At 47.3% G+C, this 24,939-nt stretch overlaps 1 protein-coding gene across 1 annotated transcript in view; it reads left to right on the top strand.

Annotated features, from left to right (window-relative positions):
* TRPC4AP (transient receptor potential cation channel subfamily C member 4 associated protein) overlaps window positions 1–24,939 on the top strand; it is a 71,206-nt gene that overhangs the window by 45,274 nt on the left and 993 nt on the right. Inside the window, exons 9-18 of the mRNA XM_032350879.1 lie at window positions 9,563–9,729; window positions 14,518–14,649; window positions 16,666–16,724; window positions 18,707–18,808; window positions 19,915–19,998; window positions 20,904–20,994; window positions 22,058–22,198; window positions 22,934–23,042; window positions 23,640–23,752; window positions 24,663–24,869. Coding sequence (XP_032206770.1) covers window positions 9,563–9,729; window positions 14,518–14,649; window positions 16,666–16,724; window positions 18,707–18,808; window positions 19,915–19,998; window positions 20,904–20,994; window positions 22,058–22,198; window positions 22,934–23,042; window positions 23,640–23,752; window positions 24,663–24,869 — 1,205 coding nt within the window. The remainder of the gene's footprint in view (window positions 1–9,562; window positions 9,730–14,517; window positions 14,650–16,665; window positions 16,725–18,706; window positions 18,809–19,914; window positions 19,999–20,903; window positions 20,995–22,057; window positions 22,199–22,933; window positions 23,043–23,639; window positions 23,753–24,662; window positions 24,870–24,939) is intronic.

Below are 24,939 nucleotides of genomic sequence, written 5' to 3' on the forward strand. Positions count from 1 at the left end.
CCAGAACTTGTTAATTTTAGAACTGAAAGTGTATACCCTTTGACCACTATCTTCCTATTTCTCCCAACCTCTCTGGTAACCAGCGTTCTATTTCTCTGAGTTTGACTTATTTAGATTCCACATATGAGTGATATTACACAGTATTTGTCTTCCTCTGACTTATTTCATTTAATTCGCTTATTTCACATAATGCCAGGGGCCCCTTTCCCCCGCCTGCCTCTGTACTACACTCAGTGCACAAGCTGTGCCCGAGGCCTGGCAAGCAAGAATTCTGTGACCTGTTGCCCTTGCCTCAACTCACTTGTAGGACAGAGAGATTCCATGCGAGGATCTCCATGCAGCATGCAAGCTGAGAAGGCTTAGAGTCTGCTGACCTTGCTCAGAGTAGTGGCACCAGAAGAGTGCCAGGAGGAGAATTAATAGGTAAGAACAGAAAGTAGGGAAGTTCAAAGCTAAGGGTGTTCTCAAAAACAGTGTAGATTTTGGTGGTAAGCAAATAAAAGGAGGCTGTTAGCTCTTAAGTGAGAACAAAAAGCTAAACAATAGGCTTAATATAGTTTACCCCCAAGAACCAGGCAGACAGCTTAGCAGAGTTCTTCTGAGATCAAAACCAACTCAGACTCAAAAACTACCTTTGCCCAATTTTAATTGGATTAGACTTTGGAGTGCTTTATGCCCCAAGGCACTGTCAAAAGTAGAGCGTTCAGCCAGCAATTAGTGGAGTCTGACAGCTAGGTTTCATACCAGATGAGGCAGAAATCTTAACAGAGAGATCCAGGGAAGAGCCATAGAGAGCCCTGCTAAAACACCGTCATCCAGGGAGACTGTAAACATGCCCACGGCTGCACACTCTGAAACAAAACACGAAAGTCCTCCCTAGGCCATGGAGAAATAGATTTCACTGAAATAAGCTCCCAGGTCACTGAAGAAATGAACAAAGAAATAACAACAAGCCCTGAAAAAAGGGAAGGAGAATCAGAGTTGCTGAATTATTTACTTAAAATGTCATTTTTTAAATAAAATTGGGGATATGCAAAGAAACAAAGTACAGCCCATACACAGAAAACAGGCAACAGAAGTTGCTTGTGAGACAGCCCAGAAAGCAGTTCTAAGAGACTTCAGAGCACCCAATATAAGGTTGGCCAAAGAACTAAAGGAAGCTATGCTTAAAGAAGTAAAAGAAGGGCCACCTGGGTGGCTCAGTCAGTTAAGCATCTGCCTTTGGCTGAGGTCATGATCCCAGAGTCTTGGGACTAAGTGGCACATCAGGCTCTTTGCTTGGTGGGGAGTTTGCTTCTCCCTCTGCCTCTGCCCCTCCCCCCTGCTCTGCTCTCTCTCTCATTCTCTCTCTCTGACAAATAAAAATTTTTAAAAAAAGAAGAGAAGCTACAGAATCTGTGACTACATCAGATTGAGAATATCAGTAAAGAGATAGGAGATAGAAAAAAGAGCCAGATGGAAGTCCTGTGTTTTATTAAATTCTAAGTAACTGGAGTGAAAAATTCACTGAAAGGAGCAAGAAGAATGTTTGAAGAAATAGTGGCTAAAAACTTCCCAAATTTGAAAAGCATTAATGTACACATCTGAGAAGCCCAAAGAACTGGAAGTAACATAAACTCCGAGATTTACACCCAGACGCATCATGATAAAAATGTTGGAAGACAAAGAGAAAATCTTGGAAGTAGCAAGAGAAAAACAACTCCTGTGTTCAAGAATATCTCAGTAAGATTGATCGCCGACTTCTCAGAAATAACAGAGGTCAGAAAGCAGTGAGATAACCTATTCAGAGTGCTGAAAGAAAAAAAACTCTCAGCAGCAAAACTTTCTTTCCGAAACATAAGTGAAATAAAGAAATTGCTAAACAAAAAGAGAATTTGTTACTGATACCTCTGCCTTTTGAGAAATACCAAGGGAATTTCTTCAGGCTGAAAGCAAGTGACCTCAGACAGTAATTTAAATCTACACAGAACAGCAAGGAGCATTACTGCAGGCAATTACATAATCATAAAAGACAATATAAATGCCCGTTTCTTCTTCTTTCATTAACGAATTTAAAAAGCGGTTAGGTAAAACCATAGGTTTATAATTACACTGTTGAATCTGTGACATACAGAAATATACTTGAGACAGTAACGGCACAAAGAAACTTTGTGGGACCAAATTTTTTGGGATCTTGGGCAGGATCAGAGTTGTATTGCAGTAAGGAAATTATATGAGATGGTAACTTGAATCAACGCTAATCAATGAGAAGAACTAAAATGGTAAGAGGATCAATATAACAAACTCTATTAATATTTACTTTCTTCCCTCAGCTTCTTGAACAGACATTATAAGTAATCATTAATTACAACACAGTATTGTGTAATAATGCATGCAACGTATTGTAAAATAAATTGTTGGATGGTTAGCATCTTAGCTGTAGTATGTGTAACAATAATAGCACAGAAAAGGGGGAAGGAATAGAGTTGTGTAGGAACTCTGGAATTAGTATAAATCTGGAAAGATTCTGTCAAATTAAAATGTATGTGGCAAACCCTATAGCATCTGCAAAGAAAGTAACTTTAAAAATACAGTGAGGAAGTCATTAAAGGAATTACAGTGTTATACCAGAAAATATTCACTTACTACAAAAGAAAGTATTATAAGAGAAATAGGGGAATTAAAAGACACATGAGATAATGTAGAAAACAAAAATTAAAAAGGCAGAAGTAAATCCAGCTCTATCAGTAATAACCTTGAATATGAATGGATTAAAGCAGTTCATCCAAAAAACAGATTAGTCATATTGGATTTTTTTTTAAAAAGATCCAGTTGTTATGCAGCCTGCAGGAGGCATACTTTCTTTTCTTTTTTCTTTTTTCCTTTTTTTTTTAAGTAGGCTCTACACTCAGTGTGGGGCTTGAACTCAGGTAACCTTGAGATCAGGAGTTTTTCTGACTGAGCCAGGCAGGTACTCCCCAGGAGGCAAACTTCCTATTCAAAGATAGAAATAGGTTGAAAGCAAAGGATAGAAAAAGATTTGTCCTGCAAAGAGCAACCATAAGAAAGCCGAAGTGGCTGATACTGAAAAAGACTTCATTTATTTTTTTTAAAAAGATTTTATTTATTCATTTGACAGACAGAGATCACAAGTAGGCAGAGAGGAGAGAGGAGGAAGCAGGCTCCCTGCTGAGCAGAGAGCCCAACATAGGGCTCAATCCCAGGATCCTGAGATCATCACCTGAGCCGAGGCAGAGGCTTTAACCCACTGAGTCACCCAAGTGCCCCCTGAAAGAGACTTTAAAGCAAAAAATGTTATCAGAGACAAAAAGGACATTTTATAATAACAAAAGTATTAGTCTGTTAAGAAGATGTAACAGTTATAAACATATATCTAACAACAGAGAAAAAAAAAAAAAAGCAAAAACTAACAGATTTGAAGAGAGAAATAAGCAGACCAGAGGTAGTGGTTGAAGCCTAGAAAATCCCACTTCGAGTAATGGAGCAGCAAACAACTATACAGAGGATCGAGAAGGAAACAGAAGACTTGAGCAGCAAGTAAACTGCCTAGACTTACTAGATGCATTTAGAACACACCACCCAACCCCCGCGGAATGCATATTCTTCTCATGTGCACATGGAACATTCTCCAGCATAGACTGTACGCCAGGCCATCTAAAAAGCCTCAGTAAGGGGAAAAGGATTAAGATTGTATAAACCATGTATTTCAGCCACAGTGGAGTGATATTAGCAATCAGATGTTAGAAACCAGGGAAATCAGTAATACACTTCTAATTAACCAGTGGTTCTGAGACAGAATCACAAAGAGCATTAAAAGATACCTTGAGACATCGGAGAAAGACAACTATCATGTGATCTCCCTGATATGAGGAAGTGGAGATGCAATGTAGGGGGTTTGTGGGGTAGGAAAAGAATAAAAGAAACAAGATGGGATCGGGAGGGAGACAAACCATAAGAGACTCTTAATCTCACAAAACAAACTGAGGGTTGCCGGTGGGGAGGAGGGTAGGAAGAGGGTGGTGGGGTTATGGATATTGGGGAGGGTATGTGCTATGGTGAGTGCTGTGAAATGTGTAAACCTGGTGATTCACAGACCTGTACCCCTGGGGCTAATAATACATTATGTGTTAATTTAAAAAAAAAATTTTTTTTAAAGATACCTTGAGACAAATGAAAACGAGGATACAACATACAGAACTTAAGGAATACAGCTGAAGCCTGCTGATAAGGGAGAAGTCTTTAGCTATAAATGCCTACATTTTAAAAAACTGACAAAATGAAATCCCAAGTCAGTGGCCTAATTTTCTTCTCCTTAAGTTATTGAAAAAAAAAAGAGGCAAGCTCTACTCTCAAAGCAAGCAGATAGAAAGAATGATAGAATTGGCGTAGAAATTAATGAAACAGAGCATAGAAAACAATAGAGAAAATCTGCAAAAACCAGTAGTTCATTCTTTGAAAAGGTCAACAAAATTAACCTTGAGTTTCACTGACCAAGATTTAAAAAAAAAAAAAAAAGACAAGATTGAAACTATGAAAACCAGGAATGAAAGAGAGGACATGACAACCAAGCTTACAAAGCTAGAAAAGACTCAGAGAATACCATACACATTTGTGTGCCAGCAAACTAGACAGCTTGGATGAAACAGACAGCTGATAAGAAAGACAAAAACTCCTGCAGCTGACTCAAGACGAAAGAAAATCTGAATAGACCTATAACAAGTAATTTGAATTAGTAATGAAAAAGCTACCCAAAGAAAAGCACTGCCTACATGGCTTCACTGGTGAATTATGCCAACCATTTAAAGAAGAATTAACACCAGTATGTCACAGACTTCCACAAAATAGAAGAAGAGGAAACACTTCCCAACTCATCTTATGAAGTCATTATTAACCTGATAACCAAACCAAAGACACTACAAGGAAAGCACAGACCAATATCTCTTATGAATATAGATGTAAAAATTCCCAAGAATATACTAGCAAACCAAATACAGCAACGTACAAGGATTATACACTTGACCATGTATATATATATATGAATAAGTAGGATTTATTCAGGGTTGATTCAATAAGAATCAGTTGATGTATACCCTGTTTCAGTAGAACAAAGGACAAAAATTTACATGATCATTTTAGTAGATGCAGAAATGCCTTACACAAAATCCAGCATGCCTTCCTGATAAAAACACTCCAACTAGGAATAGGAAGGAATTGCCTCAGTCTGTTAAAGAACATCTACGAAAACCCACACCCAACGTACTTCATAGTACATTGACACTGAAATCTTCTCAACTAAGACACAGGCACAAGACAAGAATGCCTGCTTCTGCCACTTTGGCTTAATGCTCTGTTGGGGGTTCTGGATAGGCAGTTAGTCAAGATAGAGAAAATAGAAACCATCCGGATTAGGAAGAAGTTAAACTGTGTTTCTTAGGAGACGACATGATCTTATTTAGGGAAAAACCTAAGGAATCCAATCCCATGAAACTAATAAGTGAGTTAAGAAAAGTTTCAGAATACAAGGTCAGTATACGTAATTGTGTTTGTATACAGTAGCAATGAACAAACCAAAATGAAATTAAGAAAACAATTTCATATACAAAAGCATCAAAAAGAGTCAAAAGCTTAGGGATAAATTTAACAAAGAAATGCAAAACTGACACTCTGAAAATTGCAAAACATCTTCAATATTGAAAGAAATGAAAGAGGACCTAAATAAACGTAAAGATACTCGTGTTCATGGGTTGGAAGGCTCGGTATTGTTAAGGTTCATAATCCACATGTTGAGCTATACGTCTGTTTACAGATTGGGCACAGTCCCTTGTCAAAATCCCAACTGGCTTCTTTGCAGAAATGGACTAGCTACAAAGCATATGTCTAATAATAATTAATAGTTATAAGGGACTGAATCTTGAATTTGTAAAGAACTCCTACAGCTCGATGATCAAAAGACAATGCATTTCAAAATGTGGGCATAGGACCTAAATAGGCATTTCTCTACGGCAGGTGACCAGATAGCCAATAAACACATTAAAAAGATGCCCAACATCATTAATCGTCAGAGAAATGCAAATCCAAACCACAATCACATACTACTTCATACCTGCTAGGATGCCTATCATCAAAAGATAGATGATGGCAAGTGTTGGCACAAGGATATGAAGAAATCAGAACCCTCGCTCTCTGTTGGTGGGCGTGTAAAGTGGTCGGCCATTTTGGGAAACAGTCTGGCAGTTTTCGAACAGTTACTCAAAAGGCTAAACAGAGTTGCCATATGACCCAGAAGTTCCAGTCCTAGTTATGTTTTCAAGAGAAATGAGAACATATTGACGTAAAAACTTCCACATGAGTACTCACAGCTGCAGATTTATAGTAATCAGTATCTGAAAACCACCCAAGTGTTCATCAGCTGGTAAATGGATAAGAGAATGTGGTCTGTGCATACAGTGCAGTGTTCCTCTGCGATCTGAAAAATGGAGTCCTGACACATGCTACCCCGAGTGAATCTTGAAACCATCGTTCTAAGTGAAAGAAGCTGGGCGTGAAGGGTCACATATGTGATTCCGTTTATATGAAATGTCCCAAACAGGCAGTTCCATAGAGCCAGAAAGTACTTTAGTGGATGCCTAGGGATGAGGGGTTTGGTGGTGAACGGGGATTGGCTGCCAGTGAGTGAAGGATTTCTTTTTGGGGTGACAAGATGCTCTAAAGTCGGTTGTAGTGATGGCTGCACAGCTCTGTGAATATGCTAAAAACCATTGAATCGTACACTCCAAGTGGGTGAATTGTATGTGAATTGTAGCCCAAAGCTGTTTAAAAAAAAAAAAAGAGTGCCTGTGCCCCAATATGGACATAAAGTTGGAGACGCCTTGAATCAGTTTGTGGCACTGAAGAGATTTGGGGGGCAGCATTGGCCTCTCAAACTAGTTTGCCCAGCCTCATCCTTGGGAATGAACCTTGTTGCTAAGCTCTGGCCATCGCTTTAAGAACTGCATTTAAAAAAAAAAAAACTTAACCAAAGACTTCCTTGTCTGGCCTGTGCAAACCAGGCACCAAAGACTGGCAGTTCCTCGGGGTTGAGTCCAAGCTGCCTGTGTTTCTGTTTCTCCACAGACATTTATTACTGAGGAGGGCTTGTGTGCCATTTGCTGTGCCTGCTCCTCCCGTAGACTTCCTGTCCTGCAGTCACCCCCGAGCCCCCTGAGCTGGGTGACAAGGATGCCGAGGCTCTCGAGGCCACGCAGCAAGTGTGCCGTGGAGGCAGGATCTACATGATAGCTCTTCTCAGTCTCTCCACAAATGAGTTGACTCTTAAACTGTTCTGGGAACTGGGCCAAGGAGTCCCAACATGGAAATTGAGTAATTATGATTTTTCTCCCAACATGCAGGCAAATACATGTTTTTTGAGATAGCATTTTCTCAGTTCGGTTTTCTCCAGTAAATTTTTCTTAAGTCTTTGCTCACTGCCATTTTTAGTTGCAGATGAAAAGGAAAAAAACCAAGTAGCAAGCAAACATTCGCAGAAAACACGCAGATGTTTTGTTTCTATTTAACATACACTCACGTGTTCTTGATGTGTGCCGGGCATTGCTTGCAGTACTTTGAATATACTAAATCCTTTCATCTTGGCATCATGGGTAAGATTGGTACTGTTGCCGTCATCCCAGTTTTACAGGTGAGGACAGATACTGAAGCAGAGTGACATCCACCGGTTTGCCCAAGGCCACCCAGCTGGTGAACAGCAGAGCTGGGGTTCAGACCTAGCGGCCTGGCTCAGGGGCTGTGCTCTTTTTTTTTTTTTTTTTTTTAATTTTTTTATTTATTTAATTTATTTGATAGACAGAGATTACAAACAGGCAGAGAGGCAGGCAGAGAGAGGGGGAAGCAGGCTCCCTGCTGAGCAGAGAGCCCAAAGCGGGACTCAATCCCAGGATGCTGATCATGACCTGGGCTGAAGGCAGAGGCTTTAACCCACTGAGCCACCCAGGTGCCCTGGGGCTGTGCTCTTGAGTCCTGTGCCATGCTGCCCCTCAGTCTTCCTCACCCCACGACTGGTCGTCTCCCAGCATTGTGACTGTATTAGTGCCATAATATGGCTGGAAAAAATAGTCCCACGTCTGTAGGGCAGAGTAGCTAGGGTTCTTGAGGCATGGTATCACCCTGCAGAAGTCACCAGACTTGTGCATGCTCCTTACCCAAATATGATTTGATAACCACTGCTCTGCTCCATGTGGTTTTTCTGGCCCTGTGCCAAAGGCCTCTAAGGGCAGCAGTTCCAGTAGGAGCTTGGAAGCATCTTAATAGTTACTGCTTCATTCTTTCACCTTAAAGATGAAGAAAACTGAGGGGACATAAACCCTAAGTACTCCTGACTCTGACCAGTGCTCTTTTAAAATAATAGGGACCTAAAAAAAAATAAAATAAAAATAAAAAGGACCTAAGAGGGAGGCTTCCCAAGAATCAGGTGCTGGGTTTTTCTTGTGTTCTCATTCACTCCTCACAGCTACCCTAGCCACCCCCGGCAGCACTGCCGTCCTTGGCCCTTCTACAGGGCAGTTCGAGGCCTTGTGAGGAGGTAACTTGCCCAGTGTCACACAGCTAACAAGTTGTAACTCCAGAACCCTCAGCCTCTAGCACTTGCCACCTTCCTGTGATTTCACCTCACCAGCCTGCGTGACTCACTGAGACTTGTTTGTTAACAGGGTAGTAGAATAAATGGGATGCTTGACTAATGCCCAAAACACGATATCTGGCACATATCAGGTGTTCCAGAAATACGACTTAGCTGCTGCCATTGTTACTAATAATGAAACTGGGTAACATGGTCTGTGAGTAGATGATGCGTTCGTCTGTATCACTCATAGTGATGGTGGTGCCCAGTCTGCCTTAGAAAGTTGTACCTTAGAAAACTTCAGATGGTTCTTCGAAAAAACAGGAGAAAAGAAGTCTCAGAGAAGGATCCCTCTATCTTTCAGCAGTGCCTCCTCGTAGAATTGAGGGAGAGGAACCACAGACAGAGTCATTTGTGACCCGAAGAGAGTTAGGCACAATTGGTGGCTTAGGGAAGTGGGCACTTGGGCGTGGGGCACTCGCTGATGGCGGCAGGAGAAGAGATGAATCCCGTCACTGCGTTGGCTGCATCAGAGCATTTCGAATGTGTTAAAGTTGATGAAATACAACGAAACTGCAGTCGATTTTCCCCCCTTTTTTTGTTGAGGTATAATTGACATACAACATTATATTAGCTTCAGGTGTACAGCATAGTGGTTCGATATTTGCATATAGTGCCAAATGATCACTGCTGTTAGCCTAGTTAACACCCGTCCCCATACTACAGAATTTTTTTCCTTACGATGCACAGAGTCAGTTTTTCTAAGTTTCTAAGCTTGCCTGGCCCTTGGGGAGCTGGAGGGGATTTTGTGGCTTTCAAAGTCTCTGGCATGGCCTCAGGGGCCAGTCCAATGGCTCTGTTACCTCAGGTCTGTCCAGACTGGCTTTGAGGGGCAGAAACATGTTTCCTCACAAGCAGTGACTCAATCTTCTCTCTCGGTGGCTGTCCCAGCCTCCATTGTGTTCCCTCCCCCAGGGGCCTCTGAGGAGAATGGCCTGCCTCACACTTCCACCAGGACCCAGTTGCCGCAGTCGATGAAGATTATGCATGAGATCATGTACAAACTGGAAGTGCTCTATGTTCTCTGTGTGCTGCTGATGGGGCGTCAGCGAAACCAGGTGGGCCCCTCCCCCACGTCTCAGAACAGGAGGAACCACTTGCGTGCCACTACTGTGTCTGTAGCCCCGCTAGGCATGGGGCTCATTTTCGTTCCCTCTGTTCTGCGCATCAGGAAACTGGTCTCATTCCAGAGTCCAGAACCTTTTCCACCATAGCTTGCCGTGGGGCAGCATTTCTGGGCAGAGCATTGGTTCCCAGGGTAGGAGCTGGTGGCTTGGCCATGTTACCAGACCTTGTTAATATGAAGAGTAAAGGTTACTGTGGCAAGGTGACTGCCCTGGAGATGTACTAGAGGACTTGCCAGTCCAGTGGGGGCTCAGGGTGATGGCCAGAGCCCAGAGCTGTGTCGGATTACAAAAACTGGGCAGCTTCAGGGGCTCCGGATATACTGAGGTTCCCTGACCCTTGAAGCAGTTCTAACAGGAAGGAGCAAGGGTCTGTAACCTCCAAAGGGAGAAAGAGAGCCCTGGAACTATATAGTGCTCCTCTTCAAGATGGCGGAGAAATGGCCCTCTCCACTGGCCAATCATTGTCCTGTGGATGAGAAAAGGTAGGTGATGGGGGCGGGGCACTCAACAGTCCTTAAGCTCCTTTTTGAGTCGACACTGGACGGTCACAACAGCTCTGTGTGAGACTGGTGCAGTTATCCCTGTTTTGGACAGGGTAGCCAGGGAGGAGACTCACTGAAAAGTTGACATGCAGCATGGAGATGTTGTGAGGAACGTGAGGGGGCGGGGCACGCTGATCCCCCTGGCAGCCTACCTGGTAGAGGGAGCAAGTGCCGAAGTGGGAGGTGCCCCCCCCCAACCCAGTGGATTGGTGGAACAGGCAGCAAGGCAGAGGTGGGGAGGGACTGTGGGGGTCAGACCATATCGGGCTTTCATTGGCCATTTTCAGGACATCATGGTGTTTCCTTCTGGCTGCTTTGTGGAAGAGATGATCAGCATGTTGGTGGAAGGGGGTGGTGACAAGTTCTTTTGTTCTGGATATATTCTGAAGATAGAACAGATTGAATTTGCTGCAGGTTTGAATGTGGGCATGAGAGAGGGATTAAGGGTAACTTCTTTAACTTCTTCTAAGGTTTTTTTTGTTTTGTTCTTTAAAAGATTTTATTTATTTATTTGACAGAGATCACAAGTAGGCAGAGAGGCAGGCAGAGAGAGAGAGAGGAGGAAGCAGGCTCCCTGCTGAGCAGAGAGCCCAATGTGGGGCTGATCCCAGAACCCTGGGATCATGACCTAAACTGAAGGCAGAGGCTTTAACCCACTGAGCCACCCAGGCGCCCTGTAACTTCTTCCAAGGTTTTTGGCCCAAGCAGGTGGGAGGATGGATTGTCCATTGACTGAGATGGTTAAGACTGTGAGTTAGGGAGTTGGGGGTGAGGGACAGAGGCATAGGGAGAAAGGCAAGGAATTTAGTTTGAACAAGTTAGGTTTGAAGTGTCTGTTAGAATCGGCATCTGAGGACGCCTGGGTGGCTTGCTCAGTTAGGCATCTGCCTTCGGCTTAGATCATGATCCTAGGGTCCTGGGATTAAGTCCCCCATCAGGTTCCTTGCTCAGCAGGGAGTCTGTTTCTGCCTCTCCCTCTGCCGCTCCCCCTGCTCATGCTCTCTCTCTCATAAATAAATAAATCTTAAAAAAAAAAAAGTATTGGCCGGCACCTGGAGTATCTGTACCTGGAGTTAGGGGAGAGGTTGGGTCTAGAGCTAGAACTTTGGGGGTTGTCGGTATATGGTTGGTATTTAAAACCAGGACCATGGATGAGATATCTCCCTGACCTCCACAGTATCAAAGCTCCTTCCTTCAGCATGGAATATATATAGAAAATAATAGTCACTGTGCTTTACATGTGTTGAGTGCTTTTACCGTTTTTGAGAAAATCTCACACTTATTCTTATTTGAATTTTCAAGTAGTTGGGAAGTTATAAAACAGGTGGTAACTCTCTGTCCCCTCACTTGCTGCTTGAGAAAACCCAGGTACAAAAAGGGGTGTGCTCTCAGGCTCCAGGCATCAGGAGGGCGAGGATTTAGACTCTGCTGCCATGACTCTGCCTTCTGTCCCCCCATGACTGTCCCCTGCTCCTTGAGCCTTCCTGTTACTAAGACTTTATGAATCAGTCATTGCGATGTCTAGTTCTAAACTGCATGATTACAGCCGCTGCTTTCTTGGAAGGCCTATGGCCTGGCCGCCGGCCCCTGCTCACCCGAGAGCCAGTGTTAGGCTGTCGCGGCCTCATCTGCACAGTTGGCATTTACTGTGTTCCTCCTGTGTGCCCTGCACTGTGTGCACGCACCCCGCCGAGCCTGGGACAGCGAGGGGAAGGGTTTCCCTGGCCAGGCCTCCCAGAATGCTCCTCATCAGAGTGCTTATTATTGGGCCATCAGGCCAAGTTGTCTGGCCAGTCTTGGCTAAGTTGAAATCACTAGACTGGAAACCTGCCCCAAATGTTAGGAGTTGCATTTGGTGCGAATGTAAATAATCCATCCAGTACTTCTTGTCCGTCAGGCCCTGGTCTTCCCCCACATTACTACACTAAATCCTTTCAGCAGCTTCGATATCCCTCATTTTCTGTCAGGGGACTCAGGCTCAAAGAAGAATGTTGCTCAGGGACACGTCTTTGTCAGGTTCTGATCTCCTGAGATAAACTCACAGCTGTGGTGGGCCCAAAAGGGTTGGGCTTTAGGATCAGAACACCTGAGGTAGGTAGAGTGACATTTCCACCACTGCCTTGCCCAGGTTGGTCCTGCTCAACTTCCCCTTCCCCTTGTAAAATGGGATTTAGTATGTACTGGTGCCTTGCTCAGGACTTTACATATATATTCTGACCTTGTCCTTACAATAGCCCGGAGAAAAAGAAGTAATAGGTTAGTTTTCTATAAAAAAAATTTTTTTGATAGGTAAGTAATTTACATAGTTCTATATTAAAATGTGTAAATAAGTGTCAGTGAAGCCTTTCTCCTCTCTGGTCCTGAACATTCTGGTTCTTCCATGAAGCATCTAAGTTTACCAGTTATTCATGTATCCTTCTAGAGACATTTTATGCTTATAATAAAGCAAATGTATTCCTCTTTCTTTTTTTTTTTTTAACACAATCAGTAGTATAGCATGTATGTATTTGCTCTCTTGTTTTGTTGTTGTTTCTTTTTAAATATTTTTCTATTTATTTGACAGCATAAGCAGGGGAAGAAAGGCAGAAGGAGAGGGAGAAGCAGACTCCCCATTCAGCAGGGAGCCTGACACGGCTCGATCTCAGAACCTTGGTATCGTACCTGAGCCGAAGGCAGACACTTAACCAACTGAGCCACCCAGGCACCCCCATGTTTGCTTTCTTAATATTGAATCTTGGTGAATGTTCACTAAATGTGAAAAGGCTCAATTCTTTTTTACTGGTACGTTATACCCTTCTGAATGGATATACCATAATTTATGCAACTAATCCTCATTGATGGGGAATATAGCTTATATCTGTTCTTTTGGTATTGGAAATAATCCTACCATAAGCAACTTTATACATATGTCATTTAGTATATGGATCTGAGAATAAATTCCTAAAAGAATCACTGGACAAAGGGATTATGTGTTTGTAATTTTTAGAGATATGACCAAAATGTCCTCCTTCCGCATGTGGTACCCCGTACGCCCTCCCAGCAGCAGTGTGAGAGCAGGCCAAGGCCAAGCTCACCAGCACAGTGTTATAAAACTTTCTTCTTTACTAAGCTGAAAAAGTGGTGATGATTGGAATTTCTCTTATTATTATAAGTGAGGCTTATTACTTTCCATACATTGAAGAATATCTTATATTTTCCAGTCTCTATCCTTTGCCCATTTTTTCTGTAAGGTTGGTCTTTTAGTTTAAGATATTTGTAGGATTCCGGGTGCCTGGGTGGCTCCGTTGTCCAGCAGCTGCCTTCGGCTCAGGTCATGATCCTGGAGCCCCAGGATCAAGTCCCACACCGGGCTCCCTGCTTGGCAGAGAGTCTGCTTCTCCCTCTGACTGCTCCCCTCTAATGCTCTCTCACTCTCTCAAATAAATAAAATAAAATATTTTTTTTAAAAAGGAGAGATTTGTAGGATTCCTTAGAGAGGAAATTAGCTTTTTGCCCGTGACTTGAGTGTCACAGTATGGACTTTGAGTCATAGTATGGACTTTGCTTATTGTGAATTTTGCCACAGAGCATTTTTAAAGGTTTACATGGTTGAATTGAATGGTTTTCTGTTTTGCCTTCTAGATTTACTTAATAGACTTAATACTTCAGAAAGTCTCTCTTATTGTGTGGTCATTTTTTTAAAAAATTCTTTGCGTATATTTTTCTAGGATATTTAGCATTTAATTTTTTTTTTTTAATGTTTAACTTGCCTCCAGTTGAAATTTATCCTACTCCGAAGCATGAGGGCTATTTTTATTTTTTAATGATATGAGGAGGGAACAAACTAGAAGGACTGAGAGATTTGATCAGGGTTACAAAGTTCATATGTGCTGGAGGTGGGAGTCAAACCCAGGGCTCTCCGAATCCAAACTCGTATTCTTAAAAGAGGACCCACCGTATAGTATATCTCCTAGGAGTATTGTGGGGAATGTGTGAGTGGAGAGTAAAAGTGTATCTGTGCATAGTGAGAGTGCAGTGAGGGGTAGGCTAAGTGGGGGATTTTCTTTAAACCTTAGCAGTCCCTACTGACTGTCTCTTTCTTTGTCCTAAAGATTGTTTTGTACATGCCAGGCATGAGGCTTTGAGGGATATTTGCAGCGCGGTTGTTGTAATGCTTTTATCGTCCTACCCCATCCAGGTTCACAGAATGATCGCGGAGTTCAAGCTGATCCCTGGGCTCAATAATTTGTTCGACAAGCTGATTTGGAGGAAGCACTCGGCATCTGCCCTCGTCCTGCACGGTCACAACCAGAACTGTGACTGCAGCCCGGTGAGCAGGGGGCGTGGCAACAGATGAGCTTTACTTGAGTTCTTTCAAGATCTGCTGTTGACCCTTTGAAATCTCGTTTTTTAATTTTTGAGTTTTAAAGATTTTATTTATTTAGAGAGGGAGAGAGAGCATGAGCAGAGAGGAAGGGCAGAGGGAGAGAGAGAAGCAGACCCCGCTGAGCAGGGAGCTCAGTGTGGGGCTCGATCCCACCCTGGGATCAGGACCTGATCTGAAGGTAGACACTTAACCGACTGAGTCACCCAGACACACACACACACACACACACCACACACAATTTTTTATATATATATATATTTTTTTAATTTTAAATTTAAAAATTTAAATTTTTTTAGATTTAAAAAAATTTTAAAATACATATATTTTTATTTTATTTTTTTTTCCTAATTTATAAAGTCTGTATAATCCCATAAGTGGAAACCGCCTTGGAGAAGGGTCTGCTCCTGCCCTTCCGCCTGTGCAGAAATCCTTTTGGAGGCCCTGTGGCCAGCTTTCTCTTGCATACCTCCAAAATGGGGCGCTCACTGTTCTCCAGGAAGTGTTCGCCACACCATGACCTAGTAGCAAGTTTTCCCTTGTTTTGTACTCTTCCCCCATTGTATCATCCATCCATCGGTAGTAGTTTTGCCCCCTGAAACTGTGCACCACCAATGGTCTTTAGCCAAAAAGGGCTTTAGGATGCTTTCTTTTTTAAAGGGGCCAAGGGCTCGCCTCTGCCTGGCCTCTCTTATGGTGTACTGGAGAGAGCATTGAACTGGGTGTCGGGAGGCCCGTGTGCTGTGCAGCTTGTTAGGAGTGAGTTAGCCTGAGTGAGTCACTGAATCTCTGAGCCTATTTCTTGCAAAAGGAAAGTCCCACTCCCTTGCCTGCTGTCTTCATGGGCCATGTGGAGGCCTGGTCACCACCACAAAGGGGCCGGTACCCTGGGACTTGAAAGTGCCACACAGCCATCAATGCCGTAGGTCCTCCCTGGTCCCTGTGCCATGCTCTGGGGATTTTCCTCCATGTCTTATCTTCAGCTGACTGGTTTTCTCTTCAGCCTTGTCAGATTTTGCTTCTCAGCCCATGCATCTGAGTTTTAAATTTCAAGTGAATATATTCTGCATTTTGAGACAGCTGGCTGTTTGTCAAAAGCTACTTGGTATTTATTCATTACATTAATGTTCTGTACTATTGCATTCCATCTCTTTTATTGCTTGTAACATACTTTTTTTATGGTCTCGGATTGCTCGTGAGGTGCTAATGTTTGTATTTGAGTCTTCAGACTCATCTTGGGATGGAAAGTTGCCTCATGCTCTGCAGTATAGCCTGGGCCCTGGAGGTTTTTCTTTAGAGCACTTTGCTTTTGTCTGCCGGGTACACTAGGCATACATGTCCCAGGGCAAATTTTTACGATGAGCACCTTGGCCCTGGAGGTGTGAGCCCAGAAGCTTCCTGCAGGCTCCCTCCACCACCAGCACTACCCCCACAGAAAGAGGCAGCCATGCTAGCTCCCTGGGCTGGTAAGTGGGGGTTTTCTAACCCTTCTTTTCACGAAGTGTATACGCTTCCTGGGCTTTATGTGGGCTCAGGTTTCTGTCTAGTCCCTGCAGGGCATTTAAAACCCAGGCCATTTCCACTTCTCCATCCTCCCCGAGCTGCGTACCATCTGCTCTCGTGCTTCCTACTCTGAGCCCAGTCCTCTCTTCATCTCTGATTCCTGTGGATTTTCCTTTGTTAGGAACTTAGCCTCACGTTTTAAAGAATTGCAGTTATTTTTTTTAATCCAAGGTATTGGCAGGGGTAGGGATTAGCAAGAGGGGTCCCCATTAGCTTACTCTGCTATTGGCCAGATGTGGAGGTCAGCGAAGGGTTTCTGACTCAAGAGAAGTCCTCATGGTGCAGGAAGACAAAGGCTCAGAGAATCAGTGACACGCCCAGGCTTTCGGCAGAGTGTTCTGTTTCCTTTGGGAACAGCATGACCATGGTTTGAACATCAAGGGTACACGTGTGTTTTAGGACATCACCTTGAAGATACAGTTCTTGCGGCTTCTCCAGAGTTTCAGCGACCACCACGAGTAAGTACCAGCCGTCCCTGGAAGGAGAGGGTTGCACCAGCTTATCTCATCTCCCTGTCCTGTCGATCACAGCCTGGGAGGACCCAGGAGCCGTGCGAGCTGCTGCCACCTCAGCCAGTGTGGGCGGCCGCATTCACATGACGTGCTGCTGGGCACTGCTGCTGGCACTGCCCTTCCTTTGTGCGCGGCCGGTGCTGAGCTTGCCCCGGGCCCTCACGGCCAGCCTAGGAAGTGAGTACGGATGTTGCTGGCCCCTTGTTACCCTTGGAGTTGATACATCTCTCAACTGTCTGCCGCTCTGAACGAGGAGCGGACAGCGTGGCTCTTCACGGGGACCTCAGGTGGGCAGAGTGGGCTGAGTGTTGATTGAACAGGGGGAATAGTGTTCAGCTGCACGAGGAGACGTACCCACTCCCATTTTTTGGAAACACCTTTCGCCCTCTCATTGTTTTGTTTTCCAACCTTCAATGGAGAATATATAAGAGAATGATTCTCTGCTATAGGAAAAACAGTGCAGGGGAGGAGTGAGTAGCAACTGACCCTTGACCTTGGCACTAGGGACAGTATAGTGGGGACTTTGGTGAGCTGGAACACACAGGCAGTACTGCTCAGCTCTGGCCCACTATGGGTATACAGGAAACTAGGCCCACTGTCGCATAGCTTCTGAGTTTTTCCCCCAAGAGAAGCTCGAAATTAAGATTTCTGTGAAAGGCCCTAATTTTAAACATTGGCTTACGTTCCTCTGAAGCGTTATATAAGCTACCAGAATGTGCCTGAGGACAGATGTGGTCCGGGGCCTCCACTTTGCTCTTGTCTGGATCGTGTTGACCATCCTCTTTCAGACATTCTCTGTCTGAGGTTCTCCAGGAAGTGGGTGAACCCTCTGAAAAATGGCACCAGTTTGTTCTGATTGTGCATTTTTTCCCCCCCTAAGGAATTGGGTCCCTAACTTTCATCAGACTCTTAAATCTGAGCACTTGTATGTGCTAGGCTCTGGGGAGACAGTGAGGAGTGGAAACAGCTCTGACCCCCACTCTCATGAAGGGCACAGTCCTGAAAGGGAGAAGGACATGAATCAGAGAATTTTATCGTTGGATGTACGGTGACAGATTACGATAGGATTCTGGCGGAAGGAGCATGGTTCTGTGAGAGAACATCTGACAGGGGTCGTGATCTGGCCAGAAGGCTGTCAGGAGCTCTTCTCTGCAGAAGTTAACTTGTCAGCTGAGATCCGAAGGGTTGGCAGTAATAAACTGGGTGAAAGGGAAGAGTGAGAGGCTGACTGTTCCAGAAGAATCTGCTGCAGGAGGGAATGCCGTGTGTATAGGGAGGCTAGTGTGGCAGGTGATGTGAATGAAGGGGGAGTTGGCTCAGAGCAAGGCTGTGAAGATGGTTGGTGGCTGAGCCACAGGGCCTTGTGGGTTGTGTTGGTGGGCTTGGCTTTTATAGCATCAAAAGTTTCAAATTGTGGGAGCGTTTTTGACGGGAGTGACGTGATCAGAGTCCCGTTTCCTAAGGATCTCTCTGAGCGCTGTGTGTTGCATCAGTTCTGGGAGAGACCATTTAGGAAGCTGGCTTGGGTGACATCACACCTAGAAGTGAAGGGCCCAGGATGGAGTGTCATAGCGGACTCGGGCCCCCTGCTGGGAATGCTGGAATAGGGCCAGGTTTGAGAAGCAAAATGGAGATTTTGATTTGGACATCATTGACTTGGAAGTGCCTTTGAGAGGTCAAATAGGAATGTTCAGGGGCAAACAAAAGGCCTGGAGATGTTGAGGAAAGGGGCCTTGTTAGTGTATGCGGCAGGTGGAGATGTAGGAGGTAGGGCAGGGAGGCTCCCATGCCCAGAGCCCTGTTGCTGCCTCAGGGGCAGGTGGTGTCCGGGGAGGGCACTCAGGGGATTCTCTGATTCTCATCGTGGGACATGGGAACGTGACTAGCCCAGTGCCTGTCCTTTATCCCCTTCAAACCATGTGTTTCAGGAACAAGTACCTACTGCTCAATAACCAGGAGCTGAACGAACTCAGCGCCATCTCTCTCAAGGCCAACATCCCTGAGGTGGAAGCCGTCCTCAACACCGACAGGTGGGTGGTGGCAGCTGTGGCTGCACATGTGCCCTGGGGTGGCGCACGCCCACAGACGCGTGCCTGCAGCTGTGGCACCAGTGGTTTCTCACTGATGGGCGGCTGCAGTGTCCCAGGGGCATCACCGCCTTTCCTCCCTGGCGCCCCCAGCAACCCTAGGAGGGGGGTGCTGGCATCCCTTCCACGTCACAGAGCGGGGAGCAGGGACTTGGAGAGGTCACGTGCCAAAGTCACATGTGCTCTGCCTGCTCCTTTGTCATTCACCTCTGCAGACATCATGCTTTCTTGCCCTTTGTCAAGTCCCATTAACTAGGTTATGCTTGTGTCACCTTCTGAGCAGTAGAGAGGTCACAGGCTTATGGGGGTCTGGGCAGGGAGGACTGTAACCAGCAACAGGAGGCATAATTCTCAGCCTCCTTTTTTTTTTTTTTTTTTAAAAAAAGCAGGAGAAATCTGTTCAGATGAAACCATGCACACTCCATAATGTCTGTAGGGGATAAAAGTAGAGCTGTTCTATTTGAAGAGGGACTTAAGGGCCCCAAACCCCTGCCTGCTTGACCCTCTCTCCCCCATGATGCAGTCCGAGTCATTTCCTCATCTAATGTCTTTGCTTCCTAGACTGGGAAACTGAGGCCCAGAGGCACAGGGACTTGTCCAAAGCCAGCTGGAGCGGAACGTGGGGCCTAGGGTACTCCCTTTCTCACCCTACTGGCACAGACTTTTCCCCATCTGGGAGACTGTCACAGCATTTCAGACTCACTTTGGTGGAAACAGCCCTCCCTCTAGCAGTTCTGAGCATGGACTCTGGGTTTTTCTGGCTTCTGATCACCTGCTAGTGGGTCTGGGAAGGGAAAGCTGGCCTGAGACGTGGTGTGAATTCACTTGGCTCTTCATATCTAAGACTGCAGGAGTCCTTGGGGTGCTCTGGGTCCAGGCAGAACAGGGGAGCCTCCTGTCGCCTTGGAAATGTCTCCAGGTGTTTTCACCCAACGAAAGCAGCAGAGAGACCCAGCCCCATGGCCCCAGGACAACAGTAATCCTTCAGCCAAGTGGGGCTGGGCCCTGTCAGCCTCAGGTCTGTCACCAGTGTCCCTGTTTCATTCCAGGAGTTTGGTGTGTGATGGGAAGAGGGGCTTACTAACTCGTCTGCTACAGGTCATGAAGAAGGAGCCAGCCGAGTCCTCTTTCAGGTAGGTTTGGGGACCGGCACCTGCTACTCCTGAAGGGCCCAGAAACCCAGTGTTTCCCAGGTGGTTAGAAATACCTCATTTAGTTACCAACCTGGACATCTGACTGCTGTGGGGCAGAGGGGGTCCGAATGGGAGCTATAGCCCCTGACCACAGGAGTTCCCTGGGTTGCAGGAAACAAGCATGAAAAGAAACCGGTTTGAATGTAGTATGAAAAGGAGCGGAGCTAGGAGCTAGGACCTTCCCTGGGAACTGAGGGATCAAAGGAAAGCCCCTTCCCTAGGTGGGGGCTGGTGGGGTGGGCGGGGAGGGGGAGGGCTTCTCAGAGCTCCTCCTGCTCGCCTGACATGAGTCTTGAAGGCTGTGGGCAGAAGCCGGCTAAGGGAGGAATTCTGTCAGGGCTGGGCTGTGAAGCTTCAGTCGGCTCCGTGCCCTCATATGCACCGCCGCCCGCAGGTCAGCTCAGCCTTTTCCAGACTTCCCCTCATTGACATCTTCTCTAGGACAGCCCATCAGAAGTGAGCTCAGTGGCTCATCTGTACACGTCCGTCCGGTTCCTCATGCATTCCCAGCCCCACTTTTCATTGTCCCCCTGTTCATCTGAAGGGTCAAAACCTAGAGTGCATTTTCATATGTGTCCTATAGCCAGCCCTTTGGTCCTAGATCCCCCTGCTCTGAGACTCAAGATGGTCTGAGGACGATTCCCCACTGAACTGTCCGTTCCATGAGGACTTATCTTTACCATGTCCCCAATGCCTAGTGTGAGGTCTGATGCCTAGCAGATGGGCAGTAAATGTTGAATAAATCAAGAGGCAGCAAACGTTGCCCAGCCCCTTGGTGAATAGAATATGGGACAGAAGAGGGCAGCCTTAGCCACCTGGGCCAGGGGTCAACGTTTGGGTCGCAGGTTTTGGCAAGCCCGGGCTGTGGAGAGTTTCCTCCGAGGGACCACCTCCTATGCAGACCAGATGTTCCTGCTGAAGCGAGGCCTTCTGGAGGTAATGGCCTGGAGGAGCCAGGGTGTTGGGTGTCCCATTCTCCCCGCAGCCCCATGCGTTGCTCTCCTTCCTGAGCCCTGGACAGCTGGTCAGGAGCAGGCCGCTTCTCTTTATTTTAAAATGCCAGTGCAGATTGCCCTAGGACTTCTCCCGGGCTTCCAGCTGTGGGTTCCTGTAGGTGCTTAATGGATGCTGGAGGGAGCTGGGGGTGCCCGTGAAGAGAGAGAGAGTCTGAAGTTACCCAGTAAGGCCTTTTGACCCTGAGGATATTTTGCTGTTGTCCAAAAGTTAATTTCCTTTTATTATAAAATGGCCTTCAGAAAAAGAAAAATTTATAAAAGGCAGGGAGCAAAATGGCCAAAGATATAATTGGTTTTAAAAAAATCAAAAAGGGATACAAACAAGGAACTGACCCATGAACTGTAAATCCATAATAAATGGATCCAAATTAGCATTCCTTCAGGAAAATGAAAAATGGAAGCAGTTGAACTATCATAGAAAACTTTAAAAAGTTAAATTGGCTTTATGTTCCTGACAAAAATTCATTAATTTTAGTATAAACTTTCTTATTCATAAATATGAAGACAAACCATGGGGTCAAAATGTGTCCCGTGCCCTTAAACCCTATGTTTCATTTACCTGAGTGGCCTCAGTGTTCAGGCAGTGGCTGATGTTCCTTCTGGAAACCGCTCCCCTCACCTGCAAGCTGGGGAGCCCTGGGCAAGCAGGAGAGCTCATGGCTGCCTACCCCAACCCACCCTCACCTGCTGGTGAGGTGCATCAGGCCCGGCCCCACCCTTGGAGCTCCCAGCATCCCCAGATGAGAATCTAGACAGGGGAACAGGTTCCATCAACTGACGTGTGGATGCTTACTCGAAGCAGGCGTCATGTGTTCGGAGCTCTGTGCCTGGCCCTGGCGGGCATTGGCGGGGGCGGGGGGGGTACGGAGGGACAGGCAGCGGGCAGCTTGGATGAGCACAGCCTGGGGGCGGCAGCCACGTCTGCCTGTTGGCCCCAGGGCTCAGCCTTCTTCCTGCCTTCATCCTGTCTCTCCCTCCCCCAGCACATCCTGTACTGCATTGTGGACAGCGAGTGCAAGTCGAGGGATGTGCTCCAGAGTTACTTTGACCTTCTGGGGGAGTTAATGAAGTTCAACGTTGACGCTTTCAAGAGATTCAACAAATACATCAACACTGATGCAAAGGTAAGACTAGCCTGGGCTCTCTGGGGTTTGCCACAGTGTTCAGAAGTTGTCGTGGAGGGGTGCCTGGGTGGCTCAGTCAGTTAAGCATCTGCCTTTGGCTCAGGTCATGAACTCAGGGTTCTGGAATTGGGCACTGCATAGGGTTCCCTGCTCAGTGGGGTGTTTGCTTCTCCCTCTCCCTCTGCCCCCGACCCTGCTTATGTTCGCTTGTGCTCTCAAGTGAATAAAGTCTTTAAAAAGAAAAAAAAAGAAGATGAAGTTATCTTGGAGCCCTGGTCCTTGCTAGTCTTCGGGTGCTGGTTTTTAATTGGAGAGCCCTGGGGAGTCAGTGGGCAGTCTTAAGTGAACAGTCATTCACCCCTGCTCTGTGCTGGGACTGCGCTAGGCCCTGGGTGTACAGGGGTGGTCGGTGCAGCTGCTGGGAGTCAGTGAGACGGTGGGGGCCCGGGACTTTGACCTGGCCCTGATGTGGTGCGGTGGGTGCTGGGCTGAGCCCCAGAAGGGCACAACTGGCCTTGGTTGTTCACCTCCTGGGCTCTCTGACAGAAACACAGCCAGCTCAGGCCAATGGAGGTGGAAATGAGAGGAGCCCAGGCTTTGTCACATCCTTGGTCTGATCAGAAACAACTGGGCCCGGATAAAGGGGTGTCCCTCGTAGCGAGCACCACCACCACCCCAGCCCTGGGGTGCAGCAGGAGCCTCCCAGCACCCGTCTGAGCTTGGGCTCCACTCCAGTTCCAGGTGTTCTTGAAGCAGATCAACAGCTCTCTGGTAGACTCCAACATGCTGGTGCGCTGCGTCACTCTGTCGCTGGACCGCTTCGAGAACCAGGTGGACATGAAAGGTAAGAAAAACCCATCCTGCCTGGGCGAATCAGCCCAGTGTGACTGCGCCAGTGTCAAACACCCAGCATCTCACAAGGACACACCACAGTGGCTAGAGGCACCTGCCCCAAATGCCCACATGGCTGGGGTCAAGGTCGTGGCTCTCTGGGAGATTTTCCTGGCTGCTTTTTTCTTTTCTGTCATCTGTGCTTCCTTTCATAAGACACACATTTTAATAAAGGTGAAGAAACTATTGTTGCAATCAAAATGCAGAAACCGGACATGTCCACCCCCCCAGCTGGTTTTGCCTGGGATGAGAGGGGCCAGGTGGTGAGCCGAACGGAGGGAGGGCCTCAGAGGGAGGCGGCCCCTGTGCCCACTGAGGGACGAGGGGCTGGTGAACTCCTGCTGGGCCTTCCTGAGAACGTGGGCTCTTCCTGAGAGGCAGCACCTGCCTGTGTTCCTGCTGCAGCCGCCGCTCATGTGGCCGCTTCCATGACCTGGGCTTCCAGCCCCGGGGTCAGGACCCCAGGGAGGGCATGGCTGGAAGCCTGAGTGGCGCGTCCCTGGTCCTGAGCCACAGACCAGCTTCCGAGCCTCGACTCTTCTGTCCCCAGTTGCTGAGGTCCTGTCCGAGTGCCGCCTGCTTGCTTACATATCCCAGGTCCCCACGCAGATGTCTTTCCTCTTCCGCCTCATCAACATCATCCACGTGCAGACACTGACCCAGGTGAGATGCTGTGCGGCCCCGCGGCAGGGCCCCGCGGCAGGGCCGGGATATGGGAGATGGCTCCCTTGTCCTGGAGCCCGATGGTTGATCTGTCCCACCTTCCCTAGGAGTGTATCTTGATCCATCTGTTGGTTCCTAGGAAACCCTGCCAGCTATTCTGAGGACTTTTTCCAGTAAGGGAGTGCCCCATTTTATGGACAGGGCCTGAGGGGTAGCAAGTCTCCAGAGTCACGGGTGGGTCAGCTTTGGCATTGAGGTCTTGACTCCCGGTCCAGTGCTCTCAGCACCCCTCCTCCGCGCAGGCTTTGGGGTTGGACTTGATGTTGCCTCCCACCCCTTCCCTGACGAACCACGGCTGTCCCTTCCTCAAGCTTCACACTCCTTTTCTAGAACGGGGTTGATGCTGTACCCCTCAAAGGTTGTCCTCTGTTCCTTCAGCCAACACACACTTGCTGAGGCAGGGAGCTGGGCCGGGGCTGCGCAGTGAGCCGAACGGGCCGAGACTCTTCCCTCGTGCAGCCCCAGCCTAGTGCCGAGTGGGAGTTAGTGAGGCAGCCGCCCCGAAGGCAGGCCCCCTGCCCTGTGCAGGCATCCAGAGCTCCCAGGAAGAAGTGCTGCCTGAGCTGACTCTGGAGGAGGAGTGGACTCCAGCTGGACCGATGACCAGGGTCGCACCAGGGTGGGGATAGGTGGTGGGTGGAGGAGGGACAGGCAGGCACTCGGGTACTCAGGGCAGGTCCGCTCTCAGTCCCGGGCAGGGGGCAGCTCAGTGCGTGGCCTGTGGACTCCGCTGGGGGCCCTGCAGGGTCTGGGCGCAGGGCGCCCTCCCTGCCCCTCCGCAGCCTAGGTCTGCCAGGGGCCACCGGAGCTCCCCGCCCGCCCCTGACTGGGATGGCCCGGCGCCTGGCAGGAGAACGTCAGCTGCCTCAACACCAGCCTGGTGATCCTGATGCTGGCCCGCCGGAAAGAGCGGCTGCCGCTGTACCTGCGGCTGCTGCAGCGGATGGAGCACAGCAAGAAGTACCCCGGCTTCCTGCTCAACAACTTCCACAACCTGCTGCGCTTCTGGCAGCAGCATTACCTGCACAAGGACAAGGACAGCACCTGCCTGGAGAACGTGAGTGCCCCCGAGCCCCAGCAGGTGGGGCGTGGCCCCCGCCTGGGCCGTGGGGTGGGCAGCTCCTTGT

The sequence above is a fragment of the Mustela erminea genome, chromosome 7 (genome assembly GCF_009829155.1).
Source record: "Mustela erminea isolate mMusErm1 chromosome 7, mMusErm1.Pri, whole genome shotgun sequence".
Taxonomy (NCBI): Eukaryota; Metazoa; Chordata; class Mammalia; order Carnivora; family Mustelidae; genus Mustela; species Mustela erminea.